At 29.0% G+C, this 21,403-nt stretch overlaps 2 protein-coding genes across 2 annotated transcripts; both read right to left on the minus strand.

Moving 5' to 3' along the window:
- Nucleotides 1-1,737: 1,737 nt before the first annotated feature.
- On the minus strand, nt 1,738-4,480 carry LOC123916011 (bidirectional sugar transporter SWEET13-like). The gene is made up of 6 exons (XM_045967329.1): nt 4,278-4,480; nt 3,625-3,661; nt 3,310-3,523; nt 2,879-3,040; nt 2,639-2,758; nt 1,738-2,265 (listed from the first exon to the last, which is right to left on the minus strand). Exons 1-6 carry the CDS (start codon nt 4,321-4,323, stop codon nt 2,080-2,082), a joined length of 765 nt encoding a protein of 254 aa, XP_045823285.1. The 5' UTR covers nt 4,324-4,480; the 3' UTR covers nt 1,738-2,079.
- A 12,869-nt stretch (nt 4,481-17,349) lies between these two features.
- On the minus strand, nt 17,350-20,620 carry LOC123916012 (bidirectional sugar transporter N3-like). Its single transcript, XM_045967330.1, has 6 exons — nt 20,269-20,620; nt 19,783-19,819; nt 19,440-19,650; nt 18,773-18,937; nt 18,527-18,646; nt 17,350-17,812 (listed from the first exon to the last, which is right to left on the minus strand). The coding sequence occupies exons 1-6, from the start codon at nt 20,312-20,314 to the stop codon at nt 17,546-17,548; spliced, it is 846 nt and encodes a 281-aa protein (XP_045823286.1). The 5' UTR covers nt 20,315-20,620; the 3' UTR covers nt 17,350-17,545.
- Between the last annotated feature and the right edge of the window lie 783 nt (nt 20,621-21,403).

Genomic DNA, 21,403 nt, shown 5'->3' on the forward strand with positions numbered 1-21,403 from the left:
GTATATAGAGTACCTTTTATTTTGAGAGATGTACGTTGTGTCTACCTTGCATTATAGGCTACCACAAAACATGAAGTGGTGGGGTTTCATTTTATTTCATAGTACAAAGTATCAAGCCTACCTTGGTTAATTATTCAATTTTTATCATATTGTTAAAAAAAAGGTGCGATAATAATATTTGTACTTTCCTACCCAAAAAAATGTTTGTATCCGTTTGTGCACATATGCACCTAATCATTAATGTATAAGACATGTACAATTAATTACTCAAGTACTCAAATCACTATCTAGAACTAGAACAGTTATTATTTCAGTTAGAACAAACAATATATTGTACCTTGTAGATGAGACAATAGTGAAAAAGAAGAAAAAGTGTTTATTTATAATTTTTTTTTATTTAAAAAAATGCAAGTGAGGAGAGAAAAGACAAATAAACATGTGGGTTCCTCCCTTGGCCTTAAGCAATTTCACTTTGACGTTTAAGCACTTTTTATTCTGTTTTGACTTTGGCAATTATACTACTATGTCTCAAATGGTTGATATTTTGAGAGCAAATGTTCATAAATAAATTTTAATTAAAAGAGTCAATCTTCATAGTATTGCATTCTAATCCAAATGTTCTATATATTTAATTAATTTCTAATTATTGGCATTGCATATTTGCATTATCTAAACACTTTTTCTTTAGTGATGGATCATTGGATTTGACCGGATTAGATTAGTATCCTTTAATCATATAGTGTCCGTTATTTTTTGTCATTAATTAGAAATGATGCCGTTATCAAGATGAACATGAATTGTTTTTAAATTGAAGCACTTTTAGGGAGGGCTTATCTGTCCCCTTGTATATGACACATGAAAAAAAGCAAATAGAGAACATACACATCCCTTCACCTTCATATCATGGATTTACTTTTCAAAAAACATTTAATTATGGACATGATTTGATCTCTATAGCAACTGGCATAAGTTTTTTTTTTACGTGGATCGACACACAAATATTATAGTACATTTTGTAGTAGTTATGTCGATCTTCATATATAGTTTGATTTGACGGAGTCTCTTCTTAACCTCTTTTAATGTCCTCAGAATTAGCTCAAGTATAAGGCAATCTAAGTATTTTACTTTAGACCTCCGAAAAAATACAATTTTATGAAGGTCTTTAAGACTCTAACCAAAAAATAAACTAAAGTTATTTGACACTATAATAAGTTGATACTTTGTATAACGTTTACTCATATATGTTTGTTAGGTGCAAATGGGAATTAGATTTTCCACAGTTATACTAGGGTGCTGTAACTAATTTGAACCGTCCGATTTTTGATTGGCAACTGAGATCATTATAAGTTATAGAACTATATTTTAAATTTGAACCGTCCGATTTTAAAATATAACGTATGTGATTGATTACTGCATCAAACTGCGTCATTATTTAACAGAAATGAATCTGTATCAGTGCAAATGTTTATTGAAGTTTGAATCAAATTGTTGTTGTTACTTTTATGATTCTAAGTGTCATTTAACTCACCGACCGAGTTACAGCTACGTATATGGGACTAATTGTCGCATTTATATTTGTTAACACTTAACAATGATTAAATTATAAATTCAAAATAAATGTGTAGCTATCAATTATATCATTGTATAGTACTACTACTAGACATTGAAGTTACTTTGGGTGAAAGTCCTCTTTGTAAGTAATAAAAAAGCAAAAAAAAAAAAAAAAAGACATTGAAGTTACTAAAACAATTCATTTTCATTAATACTGGAACATTGATTACGTATACAAGGAAAGTGAAGTTGAAATGAGTTTGACTGAGGGATACACTAAGAGAAGAGAATATACTACGTAAACACGTAGTAGTACAATTATGAGAGTCATACATCATCATGGCCACTTGCCAACAATTACACCAAATTTAAACCACACCTTAATTACATTAATAATAAAAACTAAACACTTATAAGCACCGTTCTTGCATTTTACAATATTATATGAAATTGAAAGTTTAGGTTAATTTTTTTTCTTTTCAATTTTTATTTTTTTGGTCACGGAGATGAACCCTTCAATTGGTCAAATCAAACTTTGCTAACTGCACCTCCTCCACGATTAGGGTCATTTCCAATCTTCACAACATCAACTATATGGCTACCACTCAATTCTTGACCCTTAATTGGTGCCTGTATCACTGGTGTTGCATTTCTATATATCAAATACACTACCATCTGAATTATGCCGAACACAAATCCAAGTGTATTTGGTAGCTGCATCATAAAAAAAATGTAAACATTAATTAAGTACTCATATTTTTCTTAATCAAGTACTTTTGTTTATTCAAAAGAAAAAAAGAATCCATTTATTAATAACTTGTCCTATATGTAAACTTTTCTAATTGGTGTAATAAAAAAAAAAGTTTTCTAATTGGGAGGGTGGGGGGGTCCATATAGCACTTAGATTTTTTTTTCTTTTCATGGAAACTCCACATTAATGGAGCACAAAATAAATTATTTATTTTTTCCAAAATTATATCAACATTATCAAATATCAAATATAAAGTTAAAGTTATATCTTCCAAACAAACAAATGGGAAAAGTTGGATGTGATTTTTTTTTTTTTTAATATGAATATTGAACTTACAGCAACATAGTAATCCCTGAGGAGAAGGCCATAGAAGAACCACATAACAGCATTGATGGTTAAGGACAAGGACAAGAAAAATGGCATGTATTCAACACTCCTTGTTCTTATGACTTTACTCTGCATGAAAATAATCACAATAATTTAATTAGTTAATTATCACTTGTTCATGTAATTATGAAAATAAAATTTATAATCTCTAATTCAAAATTAATTAGTGGATAAATTAAAAATTCTTACAAGGACAAAAAGTGGTGCAGCAAATACACTTATGTTGAAAACAAGACAAATCCATCCTATGATTGCAAGACGTTTTGCTCCCTTTGAGAGGTAGAGAGTTGATAGAAGCATGGCTCCAAATCCAAACACATTCAGCAAGAGAAGTAGTTTTATGGTTGAAAGCTGTGAAAAAAGAAGAAAAAAATATTAGTACAATTTAAAAATTTATAGTTAAGTTTTTTTTTTTAAAAAAAAAAATATATATAAAAGAATTTAAAATTTTCTAAGTAATTATTTTTTGTTCTAGTAGCCTAGTGAATATGTGGAGTATTCGAAGTTCAAACTCCGACTCCTGCATAATATATACGATGTCCCTATCAACTGAGCTATGTACGCTCGCAGGGGACAAAATATTATAAACATATGTATGAGATTAAAAGAAATATATGTACCCTAGACTTCTTTGTGGCATAAATTAGGAAGACTATGAGGTAAGCAGATTCAACAATAATTCCAAAAGTGTTAATGGTGATTAGAAGAAGAGCAGCTTCTCTCTTGACAAATGCATAGTAAATCCAAAGCATTGCACTGAAAAGTGCAACAACATATGGAAGTGACTGATACCCTTCAGCAGATTTCTTCTTAAAGATTGTGTAAAATGTTGGCCTGCAAAAAAAAAAAAAAAAAGTTTAGGAAATTATTATTTCAATTGTGTTTAACTATATTGTTAGCTTTGATTAATTAATTTACAAGAAAACAAAACTTACAATGGTGAGAGGAACACGGCAAAGGAAATGATGTTGCCTGTAAAAACAATAATAAAAAGACAAAAAAGAAATATCCATCAGCACTTGCTTACAAATTATAACTTTTGTTTATATATTTATGAGATTTCTTCAATTAATATTGCGTGATTAATTGGAAATGAAAACCTCAAATGTTGAAATAAAAAATAATATATGGTTTGATTAAAATTATTTATTGACAAAAACATTTATTATATGTATATTAGATTTGAAATTAGAAATATGCAATATATAGCCATGCAATCTGCATGTTACATTTGGTTCCAATTATCATGCTCCATATCTAATTAAAATGTTACCCTAAAAAAAATTGGACAACAAATTAAAGCTAACATTAAATTTGAGGTATCAATTTGCGATGTATGATCCAACAAGAGCATAACAAACTAGATGAAAAAAAATACATATAAAAAAGTTGATGAAAAAACTAGAAGATGATGTTGATGAATAAGCTAGAAGAAGAAAAATGATGATGAATGAGGGTGTGGGGGTGATAGAGAAAGAAGTGAATTAAATTAAAATTGAAAAGTGCAAACACTATTGAAAAAATTGAAAAGCTAGCAATGATATATGCATGGCTTATGGCTTATGGCTTGTAAGAAACAAGTATCTACCTATTATGCCAAAGACAAAAGCCAAAGATTCACGGGACATGGCCATCTCTTGAATATAATAAAACTATTGGAAATTTTTGGAATATAGTTAAAAATATTTGTCACACAAACACTCTATATATTTTTCTCAAAGTGAAAACCCTCAATTCAAGCTATCTCAAACTCTCTTTCTTTCTTTCTTTCTCTAAGTTCCACGAGTCGATATGCATAGAATGAGAGTTGTATTTATAGTGCACATAAAGTATAGTTGAGAATTAATGGTCAAGTTGCAAGCATGCGAAAATTTAAATTTAAATTTTATTTTAATATTTTTAATGAAAATGAATATACCTTTAATTTTGGAGAACACTAACTAAACTACTTTCCAGTTGTGTTCATCTCAAACACCATTTACTTTAACACTATCCAAATACCTTTTTTACCCTATTGCACTCTTTAACCTTATTTGGTTTAAACCATTTCAATATACACCCCCTCTCACGAGGTAACTTGTACTATTACTAGTTACATACAAAAAATTCAGTTGGGCCCACCAAGTTTCTTTCTGATGTGTCACCCACCAAGTGGTTTAAAGGCTTACAACTCATACAAAGGTGCTAATACACTTGTATTACCCATTCAATAGTACCCCATTCCTATTCCAAAGGGTCAGGGGGGTGTGCTCTTATATATGACTCCTCTAACTCTCCTATGTGGGGGTGGGGGTGGTTTACCTTAAAAATGTTGAATGTTGTTACCTCAATATCTATTTTGGCATGACGTACACATTTTCAATACAATTGTCCAATAAACATATATATGTATGTTGGTAGCCACAACACAATATATTGAATTCAGAATTTAGAGATATAATTGTGTCCCTTAGGATAATTGACCAAAAATAAATTAAAATTTACTATACAATTAATCAAAGATTGTATGGACGCATACCACAATCCTACAAATTATATAGGGGACCTCATGTTTTCGTGAACTACAAGAAAATTAACATTTAATAATGATAGATAAAATTTGTCACTACAAGTCAATCCTTTGTAGGTAAATATTATTCTTTTGAGTAACGATAAAGATTAACTTCAATTTTAATAGGGTGTCTTATGACATGTATTGTGCATGTCAGTCTATGTTGTCTAGATGTGGGTACAGTACCAGTTCCCATTTTGTGTATCGGTACGAGATACGATATTTTTAGAAAAATTAATATACATGTATAGGCATAAATAAATGTACAAATATATATATATCCGATCCTGGTATAAGTACGTACCGATACTAGTACTCTCCCATGGAGTACAGTGCACCATATTGACACTCAATGATCTAATAGTTGTCATTATCATTAGTACATATTTAGACTATTAGCTATAACAAACATTTCGGGTAAAACTTGGGATCACAATGCAGTGCAGGAATTAAACCACAGTTATATGTAATAGTAGATTTCAATTGTCCATTTTAAATCGGTCGATTCATATTGCGTCTTAATAAAATCAGTATAAATCAATCTCAACCATTAATATTAGATCGAACTGTTCTGATTAAAAATAACGTAAAAATTGTATGGATATTTAGTGCAGGAAATCTTGTTCCTAAAACTTGTGTTACAAAAGTGATTTTATGGTTGTAACTATAAAACATATTACTACTATTTGTTAAAATATGGTTTCTTTTATGTTATTTACAAAAGATGGCTATTTTCTTTAATGTCATTGATAATATTTACAAGTTTTTCATATTATTTTGAAGGACTATTTTAATAAAGAAGGACTATTTTGATTTTTTTTTTAGAGGCCGGGGGCTCCAAATTATTTGAGACTGTATTTTATTTTTGGTACAAGGAGACTGTAATTAATTATTCATAAAAAATCCACATCATAATTAAATGTATGATTTATGTTAAATTCATACATAAAATATCTTGTGATTTATTAGGAAAGTTCAAAGTTAACTACGGTTAACTTCAAAGAAATGGCTAATAAACTTCTACAACACACGATAAACACGAGGTGTTCACATACAAAGTCTAACACTATTTACCGGTTAACGTTTTTTTTTTCTTCAAGTAGTTTAGTGGCTAAAAAATCCACCTTAAAGGTGAATATAAGTGGAATGTCCCGGACTCAAACCCGAGCTCCTGCACATATAGTGCGATATCCCTACCAACTGTGCTAAGTTCACGGGAACTACCAGTTAACGTTTAAAGTGGAATGATACAGATCTCTTCTAGCTTAACAAATATTTTGAGTTCGATCCCTGACTTAGGCATACAATAACATTAAAAATTTTAGGAAGAGTTTGTTGTCTATTTAAATCTAACAAAATTTAAAGAATTAATTTTTGCAATTGCACGCATAGAATATCTAATTTAGCGGACACACAAAAAAAATCTAACACTACTCGAATATGATTACATTCAATTTGTGGGAACTATATATGAAAAAAAAGGTTTAATTTTTTTTGTCCATGTGAGCTTAGTTGATAGGAACATCACATTATATATAGAGGAATCGGAGTTCAAATCGTAGACACTCCACTTATTCAATTTTAAGGTAAATTTCTAGCCAGTAACCTACTTAATAAAAAAAAAAAACTATATTTTTTGTCTGACATGAAAGTAAACTCTATTTATATATTTATTTACTTTTACCGTAATATACTAATTAATTTCCATCAAATTTTCATTTTCTCTTTTTTTCTTTTCATTTCTATATATCTCTTGTATATATAACATTAATTTTATTTACACAATGATTCCGGGTCTACCTTGTGAACTATGGCTAGCGACAGGCAAATGAATCTCCACAACTCTTTATGTCCATATTTCTTATATATGAATGTGTTTCCTTTTCTTTCTTTCTTCTTTTCAATAATTGGGCAGCCAGCCACCAAAAAGTTTCAAAATGCGAAGAATGATGTAAACTTCCATTTTAGATTTTTTATAATGGCAAATTATATATATATATATATATATATATATATATATATATATAAAAGAGGAAAAACGAAAAATCAGACCGGTACATTAAAAAAGAAAGAGTATAAGAAATACTCCTAAAAAACAACATATAAAAATAGAACAAAAGGAAAAAAATAAAGGTGGAGGAAGCAAACTACAAAGCAAAATTTTACTATTTAAAACATAAACACTTAAAATTACATAAAATACTTTAAATATAAAATCAAAATTTAAGATTTGAAAACATAAGAATATTAAACTATATTATAAAAATAAAATATAACAATTTTTTAAAACAGATTGGGTTCATGGGTTTAAATTGATAAACAATTGTTACCTGAACCAAACCACTTCGGTTTTGAACGGGTTGGTTCGGATTGGATCCGCACTTAAACGGATTCGAGTAAAATGCGAGTTGGGTTACCGAATTGAAGGGTCAATTGTACCCATGAACACCCCTAAACACATCATGTAATGTATTTTAAAACACATGACGTGTTACGTTTATTAAATAATGTGGCAACACATGCAATTGAGTACATATGTAAAATAATTTTCGACTGACAATCCATAGAAATTAAACTCTTTTCCAATAAACAATAACCAATGAAAATTATTTTTGCATCTTTTCGTAAAACTTATTTCAAAGAAAACACAAAAAAATACTTCAAAAATGGTAATTTAATATATTTTAATTATTTACATTTCATTAACAAATTTTCAAAAATGAATAATTTCTTAAAATTGAAATCAAAGTTTTTAAAGAGTTTTATGATAATTCACTATTTTTTATCATTTCAATATCATCAAATTGAATGTCACATCATTTAAAATATATTAAATCATTATTTTAAGTACACAAATCTAATGAATGGGCCAAATCTAGGTGATTTTAAAACAGAGAGACAAATTTTAAGAGTGAGTAAAAATAGAAGGACTAAAATTATAATTAAGCATGAAATAAAAATTGAGAAAGTTATCTTTATAACGAAGAAAATGATGGGAGAGAAGAACTAAGAGATATTCCCTCCAATTTCATATGGACCAAATAGCGACGCAAGATATTCTTTTAATTTTGGAAGCGGTGCGGCCACAAAGGGAGGTGAGCGATAGGAGAAAATGGATTTCACATACTGCCGGTCTTTTTACTGTTAAAACAGTGTATATGGTCTTGCAAAACAGGTTTGGTGCAAATGATTTAGAGCTCAACACGACGAAAGCGTTGAAGAATCTGTGGTTGAATAATGTTCCATCGAAGGTAAGCATTTTTGGGTGGAGATTGTTGTTGGATAAATTACCAACTAGGGAGGCCCTATATAACAAAGGCATCATCACAAACAACCATGAGAGAGGTTGTGTGTTTTGTTTCAAGGAAGTGGAAGATACCCATCATATTTTCTTCAAATGTGACGTCACAGCACAAGTATGGAATATTGTCTTCAATTGGATGGGAACCAAGATGATTCCGTTCATTGATACTAGTACTTCATGTCATTTTAATTTATTTGGAGACTCAATATTTGGTAATAATAGCAAGAGTGTCCGGCACATTATTTGGTTGGCGACGACATGGAGTATTTGGCGCACGCGTAATAATATTTTATTTAGAGGAGCTTTCGCCAATGTTTCTTCTTTAGTGAACCAAATTATTTATATTGCTTGGTTTTGGTTTATAGACCGTTTAGGGAGTAATAATCCCTTGGATTGTATTCGTTTGAATATGAGGTGATTACCTTTGAATTGTAAGGGTTGAGTACCCCTTGTACTTCTTATAATTCAATTTTTGCTTATCAAAAAAAAAAAATATGGACCAAATATATATATATATATGAATAATTAAATGAACTTAAAAAAAGTGAAAATTTGTTGATATATGAGATTAGAGGGAGTATTTATTTACAATCTAGTAGATTAGAATTACCTACAAGATGCAATTTATGAGTTTTTATGAACAATAGCGACAATGACGGATTCAAGAGGTGATCTAGGGGGCTTAAGCCCCTCCCCTTCCCCTCCTTATTTTTTTAGGTAAAGCTAAAAACAAACATCTAGTAGCACTAATTTTATGTCTTTTGAAAAAGTCCTTATCATTTACTAGTAGATTAATTATAATCACCTACAAGATGTAATTTATGAATTTTTATGAACAACAATAACGGATGCAAAAGGTAACCTAGGGGGCTTGGGCCCCTCCCTCCTCTTAGTTAATTAATTAGTAAATATGTAATTAGTATAATTGATTTCGTATAAAAGTCTTAGGACTCCTCCATTTAATTAGTATTCATATAATCATTTTTTTTTCTTAGGCCCTTTTGAATACAAAAAAAATAAAGGATGTATATATGTTAAAAACATAAATGTAGAAATAATTTTTTTAAATTTGTGTAAATTTCTCTTTTTAAACATTAATTTTTTATATTATTAAATATAAAAAAAAATTAACATGTGTTCTTAAAACGCATCTTTAACATTTTCCTTGTAAAAATATAACTACTATAATTGAACAGAAAAGTAAAAGAAAAATTTATGTACTTTGAATTAAGATAAACTTTTAAATCTAGGTGTATATATTTGGATGAACAGTGAGTGTGACAAAATTATGTTATCATTGTAATTTTATATATTAATTGAAGCTCTAAGAGAAGCTTTAATAAAATCACCGTGCTTCAGTGTAATTTTGTTAATCTCATCATTTCATAGAACTTAACAATTAGGGAGATGTAAAATTTTTATTGTTTTTTCCTTCTCAGCCTAATTCCTTTCTCTCTCTTTTTTTTTTTTTTTTGTTATGAACAGCCTAATTCCTTTCTAATTCCGTGGTGGGGAGGAATTTAGATTGGAACTATTCTGGCTGGTGTATGAATATGTTTTATCCAAGCATATTTAATTAACATGGTATCAGAGCCGGGTTAAGGGTCCATTTGAATATTAAAAACGGATCTTAATACTTTTGTTAAAAATTATTCTCTATTTAAATTATAAGTAATATAAAAAATACATAAAAATAATTATCATTGTATGAACATAAGACCTTAAGTACATAAACATCATAGTCTATGTATTAATCTATTGATGCACATTTAATATTTTGTTAATATTAATGATATATAACTATTATTATAGGATTTTAAAATTTGCCGTAAATTTTTAGGCACAATGTTTTCGCACACCCGACACCTGCATTGTGACTGGTCTAGTGAGACAATATCACTATAATCTTTAAATGTATCAAAATTATGAACATATTTCTAATTTTTTTTATAATAATTTTAAGAATTAATCCAATCAATATTTATACATTAAAAAACTAAATTTATAAAAATGCTACTCACATTCATATAAACTTAATTCAATTCTTAAAAACATCGCATTTTATATTAAAAAAAATAAAGTTTGAATTTTGGACATACCATTAATTATTTTCACAATAATTAAAGTAATGAACTAGGCATTAGGAGGAACTAAAGCACATGTCTCTTAATACGAATTGGTTTCTTTTCTCATGTCCTTTTTAATTGCTGTCTCCAAAAGGGTTTTATACTATTAAAAAATGGAGAATGTTAACTTGTGCCCTTAAGGCACATGTTAAGGAAGCAAAAATAGAAATTATTAAATGCTAATTTGTGCATTTTGACTTTTGAAGCATTAAATTTCTTGTATCATTAAATGTTGAATTTCTATTTTGGTATATCTTAACATGTGCCTTAAGGGCACATGTTAACAAGACCCTTAAAAAATTACCATTACCATGGGCCAAGCAGAATCAAATTAAAGTTTTAAACTACTCTCTCTGAGTAGATTCTAAAAATTTACAATTACCATGGGCCATGAAGAACCAAATTAAGGTTGCAGTAGATTCTATTAAGTTCCAAATTAGAGATACCTCTTGTTTAGTGTCACTATTTTTAGTATAGTGACACTATTTTTAGTGTCCTAACTTAATATTTTAATTTTGAGAGGCCAAATTTGTGTTAGATTATAAAGTAAATATGGTTGTTGTCCATATTTTAAGTTAGTTACCGCATTATTGAGATTATTTTCTTTATATAGAATATTTTTTATTAATGATATGAGTTAAGTTTACTTTGGTTAAAAAAACTATCCTCTCATTTGCGTTTAAACGCGACATTAATTTATTATTTTATTTTTTTTGTGTGTGTCAACGTTATGGTTATTAAGGAAAATGATGACCCTAATAATCTAGAAGGTGGCTATAAGAGATAAAAAAATGTTCATCCAAGAATCGAATTCGAATTATCTCAAAATTTTAATCTAAGAAAATATCATTTATTAAACTACTCATAGTTAATATAACTAACGATCAGTAGCTGAATATGTTTTTAAAAAAATGTCATATATATGTGCACTTACTGTAATGCATCGGAGGAAAGTTAGAAATGTATGTCGATGAAACCCACATTCTCCTCCAATAGTTAATTATTTTACTTTTACATGATTCTAGAGAAGTTTTGGGAGATACTCTTGGGATCCATTGGTAAAATTGATTGCACTAGTTAACTAACTATAGTGTTCCTTTTGATGTGTAATCGCATTTGATGGTTATGATCATAACTTGTTTGGAATAAAGGAGTTAATGAACGGTGGATAAGTAACTTATTTTCATGATGGAGAATATGCTGTCTTGCTTAAACAAAAAACAACACTTTTGCAATTTGACCTAGGTATCTTCAGCCGCAATGCACACTATAGTTCTATGCTACTACTTGTAGTAGTAGTAGTAGTAGTAGTAATAGTAACACTCAATTCATGTGTCACGGTTTGATGTTGGAGTTTTATGACAATTAGCAATAGGTAATATTCCACTATTCAAGTAATATCGTATTCGTATTTCCACATCAAAGAAGTATATTGTTGCAAAAAGTGCACCAATCTCTTATCCATATCACCATTTTTATATATATTCTCTCCATCACCTTTGCATAAAAGCTAGGAATATTTTATTAAATTGTGTATGTAGTTAGATATTTAACCTCGTAACCATTAATATAAAACACATGGTAGTAGTCGGTAGACATAAATTAAGATAAAAAATAAAAGTGTGATATGTTTGGAGTTTTATTTTATTTTTTGAAAGTAGTTTTAGGACACATTTACTTTCTAGTTTAAATACTAGTATTTCAATTTTTACTTTGTATTTGAGTGATTGATTTGGTTATACATATTGACTTTTTGATTGTGAGGGAGAAGATGAAAGTTAATAAAACTCTTATATATGACTTCTCTAATATTTATTTTTATATGTGAAAATAAAGTAAAAATAGTTCATAAATCTTCACCAATTAATAAAAGTGTCAAAATTGTTAGTGTCGGATACCATATCAGAGTTCGAACATCGGTCCCTACATTTTATGTGCGTGAGTTTTCAATGATTTTTTCATTTCGTCAATCTACCAAAAAAAAGTAAAAATATATTGTCTCGTGAACTTAATTCAGTTGGTATGACATTTCATTATATATGTTGGGGGTCAGGGTTCATTTCTAGCAACTAAACTACCTGATAAAAAAAAGATAGAACATAATAACGCGCGCTAAAAGGAAAATTAGTACCGTTATCTTTGCGTAGACTTCTCGCAAACATGTAAGGGTTTTTTGTCAAGTAATGTATATAGTAGTTAAATTTTTACATTTTTAAGTATAGAGAAGTGAATAATTTTACATATTCGAACTTAAATTACTCCAAATCAACATCTCCCAACCGTACTTCCATGAATAATTCAATGACACTTGAAATTAGCGTAATTAAGATTCTACACTAATTTAAAAATTAATGGAACCATGAATAATTTGTACTGTTTGATAGGAGTGATGAGGTACTAGACCACCAAAGAAAAAATTGAGGAAAAGGAAGATGGGTCATTGGTCTCATTTCAGAAATTATTTTCCATGACGTAAGAATAATTTTTAATCGATCCAATAATGAAAAAGGGATATGATATTATGAACAAATGCATGGATACAATAATCTAACAAAAAAAAAGAGACACTTTTTTTGTGTGTTTTACATATGGCCATTACAAAGTGAATAAGAGAACTCTGTATATTCCCCACTACTTTGGATATGAAGCATGTGAAAAAGCAGTTTCAGGTGGCTCCTACACAAGATTTAATAAATGTAATCCCCTCAGAGGTAGGACACATTTTTATTACAAAAAAATTATCATAGCAATAAGCTAAAAGGGATGAAAAAGTTGAAGACAAGATCAGGTTTACCTTTAATTTTTTGATCAGTCATGATGTAAGAAATTGTGGATTTATTGTTCAAATATATAATATATTAATATCTAGAATGGATTGCCTCAATTTTTGCTTTTCTAAAAAAATAATTGTAATATTGCAACAAAACAAAAAAAAAAGGAGAAAAAAAAAGAAGAATGGATTAGGAATCAAAGTGCTTCACACAAACATGAATACATGATATTTAATATAAGTTCCGGATAAGAAACACTCTATCCTCTAATTTTAATTACTTAAGACAAAAATTTATAATTTTTTAAGAATTTATAATTAAATTATATATTATCCACTAATAATAATGAAATAAAAGTTTGCCAAACACTAATAATGGTGCATTTGGATCTGACTTATAAATTATTAGAGCTTTGCCTATATTTGGATATTTGTGCTTGGGTTTATAAAATAATCTATGGATATTTCTGTAAGTTATTCATTAGGCATTTCACTTTTTGTCTCGTTCAGTTCGTAGAGACATTACATATAATATGCAGAGATTAAGATTCGAATTTTGATACTCTCATTTATTCAACTAAAAAAAAGTAAAATTCTAGCGACTAGCCTACTTAACAAAAAAAAAAAATAAGCACTTCAATTTTTTATTTTCATTTTTCGAAATTAACAAATATTAAAAACACTATTATATTGAGAAACTAAGAAAAACACTTTTTATATTATATGGACTTTTATCCACAATTGATAGGGCTCAATTGCAGCCCATCTAAACTCATGAACCTAGCTAACACTTTTGCTTGCCAAAACTTGCTCTTTAGCCCTCCACATTGCTCTCAGACTCCTCAAAGGTTATAGCAAGCTTTCGCAATTCGAAGAAACTGCAGGGTAGTTGACAAAGTGACATTACCTAGAATGCTTCTCACTAATTAACAACTGATTTACATTTCATCAAAATATATGATAATTTATACCATAAAAACAACTAAATTTGATGCAAGACATGAGTGTTTAAGGTAGAAATCGTATTATAGAGATGAGTTTGGGATAATGATGAGTGGTTTCACTATAGTGATTTTCAGTTAATAGCGAAATTAAAATGTTAATTGTATTTGGATTGATGGTGACTTGGAGAAAGAGGAAGTGAAGAAATTAAAATTGAAATTCTAATATTTCTTCCTAATGCACGATGAATTTAAAATTTAAAATCTATGAGTTTGAAAATATAGTGAGTGTTTTACAATTTTAGTGATATATAAGGATCTAATATCTACATCAAACATTAAAATGACTTCGTAGCAGCGTATCAAATAGTGATTTACAACTTCTTCAATTGTTTGGATCATAGTGTACAAATGCGTACAATCGTAAAAAAAATAGAAGCAATGAAATGACACAAGTCTCGTTGCTTTTACTTTTTTATCCCATTCGGAGTAACGGATTGATTGTCGTGGTGGTTCAGATTCCAACTTATGGAGTTGAGGATGAAAGGTGAATGGAAAGACGATGAAGCGACTTAAAAAAATAATGACGCTAAGTATTGCAAAAGACATGTTGAAAATCGTGATGAACAATACTATTTCAGGGGTAATTCTCCGGTTCACTTGGTGAATACGACGAACACGCCATTGAATCTTGATATCCATTAGCTTCCGGTATTTCGACCATTCAAGAGAAAGAGACTTCATTTTTATTTCTTTTGGCTTACAACCTTGAAGGATATAAGACTTTTTTTGTTTTAATGTTGATGTATTTTGAACAACGGTATGTATTGGTCAGTTTCGGGTGGGTGTTTGGGTGTTCTTGCTTTCCTTCTTTTCTTATGATTTTTTGTTGAACTCTTATTTTGAAACTCTTCCTTATTTTCTTATGTATTTCTCTGTTTCTTAATGATTTGATGATGTTGTTGTTATGGTTTTCTTCACCTTCAGCGTCACTTCCATCTTCTTCGACATCAGGGAAGTCTTCTTCAATTTCAACTTCACCTTGAGCATCACTTCCATCTCCTTCGATATCACAATTGTGTTGTCCTCAATAAACATCATAATTTACATTATCACCGTTATATTCACCATCATATTCATAATCATATTCGTTTGAATGTTCAGATTCAGATCTCAACTCATTCTCTTCGATATCACTCATAATGGACCGAAAAACTAAACAACATATATATTGAGACGAGAGTAATGGAGTCAATATCAAATTATCAAATCAAAATATTGTAATTTTTAATCACAATAAAATCCAAAAATATAACATAAATTCAAACAATATGGGAGTAATGGAGTAAATAAACGTATACTAAGCTTAATATGTATTTCTTTCATTTTTTACTAAACTATTTTGATACATATAATATATGTTCTGATACGTGTATGATATGTTTCGATGTATACATACCGATATGTATATGGTATGTTACGATGCATACAATATACATTCCAATACGGTTTTTTATGCTCCGATACACATATATTCTACGTTTCAATGGATATATATTTGTATCGACGCAAAGATAGATAGTTTCGAAACAAGGTGGGAGTAATGGAATCTATACATGTAGTTGATATGGTTTTTTGTGTTTTTGGTATTGCGGAATTTGGAGGAATATATTTTTATGTGTACAAAGAGAAGAAAATATATTGTTACATGGAGAATACTCTTATGTTATTGTTTCTCTTTCTCGTATATTATTCATAACTATATGACTCTATATATAGAGCTACATAAAAACAAATCATATATTTTAAATAATAAATTAATCCTATAAATGCTAAACAAATTCTTAAAATTCTAAACAGAAATATAAATCATAAATCCCAATGTCATCTTATTTTAAATATAAATCTATTTGTATAAATACAAAAAAAAAATAGATAGTTTCGAAACAAGCATCCCACCAACTGTAATGTGCCAATGAAAATTAACCATAAAAATTAACAAAATAAATGATAGCAACAAGAATGATTGATTGAAGTGAAGATAAATAAAATTTAACCAATAATTATTTTAACTAAAACTCAAATTTACGTTCTTCCAACGATTTATTTTATATTTTTATATTTTATTTTTTTTGCGTACAAATCAACGATTTTTAATCGAAGTTTATTACTTGAGTTCTGTTACTAAAAAAAACTTAAATTAATTGAGTGCTATGCAATTTGTGATGCAACTCCAATAAATTTTGTCCTAGACTCCTAGTTGTATATAAATTTTTTCTCTTCTCACTCCCGTGTTTCTTTTCTAAACCCATTTTTTCATTTTTGCCCTTAGATAAAAACTTCGAAACATGTTTTCTGAAGATTTTCTAGTTCAAATTTGGAAAACACATTATGAAGTTTAAGGGCAAAATGGAATTCCGAGGGGTATTAAAGAAACACGCAAGGTGGGAAGAGAAAAATTATATATATATATATATATATATATATATATATATATATATATATATATATATATATATATATATATATAGGTGTGACTATGCGAGGTTTTTGGCCCAAAATGTCAAATTCAATCCAAACCATGTAGTATATAGAGCCCACTTGTATCCATTGGACCTTTTTTTAGTTTGAGCGGATTACAAGTCACAAAATTTAACTTCATACCCTCCGTTTATACTCTTGACTCCAAAACACATGGACTTCCCTATAAACACAGTTTATTTTTGGGTTAAATATGTTTTTGGTCTCTGAAGTAGGGACTAAAAACATTGACGGAAAAAATTCCAGGAATTAAAAAGTGTGAAAAAAATGTCCAAGAACTAAAATGAAAATTCTAAAATACTATAGGGACCAAAAACATATTTAACCCTAAAAACTATTTTGAAAAAAGAAATAGAAAAGACTTATTAGATATATAATTTCTATGATGTTTTAATATTTCGATGGATGCATAAACAGAAATTAGATATATAAAACATAAAACTAACTATGATATAATAATAGATGGATAGTATATCAATTGACAACTCTACCCCCCATAAATAAGATTTTACATGAATTTGAGCAACACACATGGGAGCAGAGGGAAATATATATAGAAACATAGACATTACATGTGCACAAGTATGTATTATGTATCCCTTCAATTCATCAAACATCTCAAATCAACCCTCTTTCTGTTGTTGTAATTCAATGCCTTCCCTTGGTTCTACTTGTTCCTGTTTCTTCTCATGTTGTTTCTCTTCCTTATTCTCCCCTAATTCAACATCAACCATGTTTTGTGTAGGAATCACTATTACCTGTACCTGATTATCATTGATATCTTCTTTGTGTTCCGCTACTTTTTCATCATTCACAGGCTTGTTTTTTCGGTATATTGCATACAATACCATCTGAATTGTTCCAAATGTGATACCCACAAAGTTCGGAAGCTGTTCATAAAAAAGGGAAAACATAAATGTTAAGTTTTTTTTTTTTAATGGCAAATTGTTATGTTAATTTTTTTTTTTTACTTCATGCAGAACTCGAATTCTGGACCTCCAACTTCTTTAATCTTAGTCCAACTAGCTCAATTAATTCAATCAGTTGAACTACTCATTTCACCTCACATGAATGACGAGTTTAATTTTCATACAATGTCGATGTAAAAAGTTTTACACCGTTAACATATCAAAGTCATCTATATGTGTGATAGTTGAATGTATAGTTAGGATAAAAATCAAATGTTTTAAGATTAATGTTGTTTAAATAAAAAAATTGTTCAAAGATAGATAACTATTGTTTTACTATTTCAATTTTTTTGCTAATCCAACAAATTATAAAAAAAAAAACAAAAAAACAAATGTGAATGCAATTCCATAATTTTGGGCAATACATACACTATCCTTTGAATAATTGAGAATATTTATCAAACAACGAATAAAAATAAACCACATAAATAGATTTACAAATGATATTTACAAGTTAAGTTTTTTTATTTCACTTATAAGTTTATGTGATTAATTTTTATTGATAGTTGGATAAAATATTCACAATTCTTTAGAGGTAATTAAAAAAGTACCGCAATTTTTTACTAGGTTAAATATCCCGGAATCAATCAATTACTACTAATTGGTTGTTTGTCATAGATTAATAGGAGTACTTACTGTAACAAAGATATCTTTGAGGAGAATACCATAAGTGAGCCACAAAATTGCACTTATTGTGAGAAGGAGTGAAAGAGTGAAAGGCATAAACTCTACACTTTTGGTGCGAATAACCACTCTCTGAAATTGAACAAACATTATCCATGCATAAGCACACATAGTGATTATTGATGAGTATATATCAAATATTATTATGACCATAACAAATTATAAGAAGAATTAATTAAGCAAATTTTATGTACTCACAATAATGCTTAAAGGTGCTGCAAAAACACTAGTAGAGAGGACTACACAAATCCATCCAAGAAGTTCAATACGGGCTGTTCTTTCTTTTGCTAGAACGTGTGTTAGAACAACAACCAAGCAAATTCCACCCAAGTTTAACAAGCAAACCAGCTTCACTGTGAAGATCTATATAAGAAAAAACAAAATTAATTAGTAATTATCATTAGAAATTGATTTTCGCTAAATTTCGTCATTATTTTGCATTTGATTCGTAAGCAAAGACCGGACAAAACAGTACATGACAAAATAAGACAATACATAACGGGACAATACTATACCGGAGAAAAATAGGGCTTTAATATATTTATATTCGAAAATAAAATGAGTATTTTCATATTTTTTATAGTTGTAGGATGAACAAAAAGTTGTCCTGTGGTTCAGTGACTTACTACCTAATTTGTCCAGTCCCATAACTATAGTTTCAAATCAAACAGGGTACAACAAAAGTTATCCAGTCCAGTCCCTTATTTAGTAGATATATTTTCTAATACATTTTTTTTTTCTTCAAATATATCTCTTATTAATAATATTCATATTGACATATACAAATCATATGCAAATGCAATATTTAAACTATCAATTTTTTAATATATATATATATAAATAAGGACGAAGAGAGTATGTATACCCTAGCTTTTCTGGGGCAGTAAATCATATAGATGGCGAGGTAAATTGTTTCTATCGCACAACCGAATAAATTGATGGTGATGATAAGCATTTCACCCGTTTTTATGTAAGCATAGAATATCCAAAGCATGGCACTGAAGAGTGCAGCCACATATGGAACTGATTGGAAACCATCGGTTGCTTTCTTCTTAACAATTCGGTAAAATATTGATCTGCAAATTAAAACAATACATACACACACGCATGATTTTATTTGAATTAGTATTCAATATTTATGTATAAAATAAAAAGATATATAGTGTAATTTTAATGAACTTGTGTGCTTAAAAATTTAAAATACTCACATGGGTGCTATAAAGCAAAAGAAGGAGGCAATGTTACCTACAACATTAAACAAAAAAGTTAAGGAAGAAAATTGTGTTATTTAATTCTTGTGAGAAGAATATGGGGCAAGCATACTACAAAAGTTAGAGTTCACTATCAATATTCAAATTTAGAGAGGAAAAAAAAATTCCATCAATTTTTTAAATTAGGCTCTCTCTCTCTATATAGAGTCGGCTTTATGATGTTGCTGATGATAAACTATAGTGTTAGATCAAGAGAATAAAAATTCTTCATTTTTTATACTTTTTGTTTTGTCAAATAACCAAATAACTAAAATTTCACTTATTTAAGGTAAAATATCGAGAGTACAAGGGTTCAAACCCTCATCTTTACATATTATATGTAATGTTCCTATCAACCAAACTATTGTATAAGATTCTTGTTTCTAATACGTTTCAATACTATAAATTTAGTAACGATATCAAAGATAAATGAAGAAGAAATACCTAGAATACCAACTACGAAAATCATAGGATTGTCACTGTGAGTCATGGTGTCGGAATATGTTTGAGTAATATTCCTTTTGTAGGTTGAATATGAGAGAAGAGAAGAGAAGAGAAGAGAAGAGAAGGAAGGTTTTGAAGGGAAGCTAAGCTAGATAGCTTAAAATGTTCACCTCCGCCACAATAAAATATGGTATAAAGTCCCTTATATATAGGGCAAGGAATTTTCACGAGACACTATTGAAATAAACTACATGAGTCAAAGATATTAATTAATGTCCAAGACATTGCAATATGAGGTTAAAAAAAATCCATGATACAATTTGTGAGAGTGTGCCAACTCAGCACATTATTGTATCTAGTTGGTATGATGTGGTTCTTCAATTAATATTTGGGCCGTCCCTTCACTTATTTATTATTACATAGTGAAAATGCCTAAACGTTCTAAGTTCTAACCTCACGTGACTCTTCTCCATTATTTGCTTCCCTTTTCCCTTTCATAATTCATGCAATTGTTAGGCAGAATAAGTGTATCATGTAGTTTACTATGGATTCATGATTAAAATCCATCTTGAATTTTGATGCTAATTGATGTTGCTAGGTACCTTCAATTAAAATCTAGGGTCGACATCGACGATCTTACGATTGAGATTTTGGTTAATAATAGATAGATTGATAGTATGACAATCGACGAGTACTCCATCTCAGCTTCTGCCAGAATCGAAGCCAATACATTGACGCTAATTAAATGATTTTGATCCTTCACTTGGCTTGTCCAATCACTGACAATAGTCTCTTCTAGCAACATGTTCCTCTTCTATTCAATATAATATTAAGAATAAAAATATTATTGGAACACATTTTTTAGAATAAAAATATAACATCAAAGACAATGTTTTGTTAATGTTGTATTTTTATCCCAAAAAATATGTTACAATTGAAATTATAACACCAAGATACAACAACTCAAAATTAAAAATAAAAAACGAACCAATACAAACAATTCAAATCCTACTCAAAACCTCACGAATTATCCAAAATTTTATAAACGAAATATTGAGATTTGGAGTTTTCATACTCAAGTTTGCACCGTTAATTAACATTCCTAGTTGGCATGATAATAAAAACAAGAGAAAAT

Source organism: Trifolium pratense, linkage group LG3 (assembly GCF_020283565.1).
Source record: "Trifolium pratense cultivar HEN17-A07 linkage group LG3, ARS_RC_1.1, whole genome shotgun sequence".
NCBI classification, from domain to species: Eukaryota; Viridiplantae; Streptophyta; class Magnoliopsida; order Fabales; family Fabaceae; genus Trifolium; species Trifolium pratense.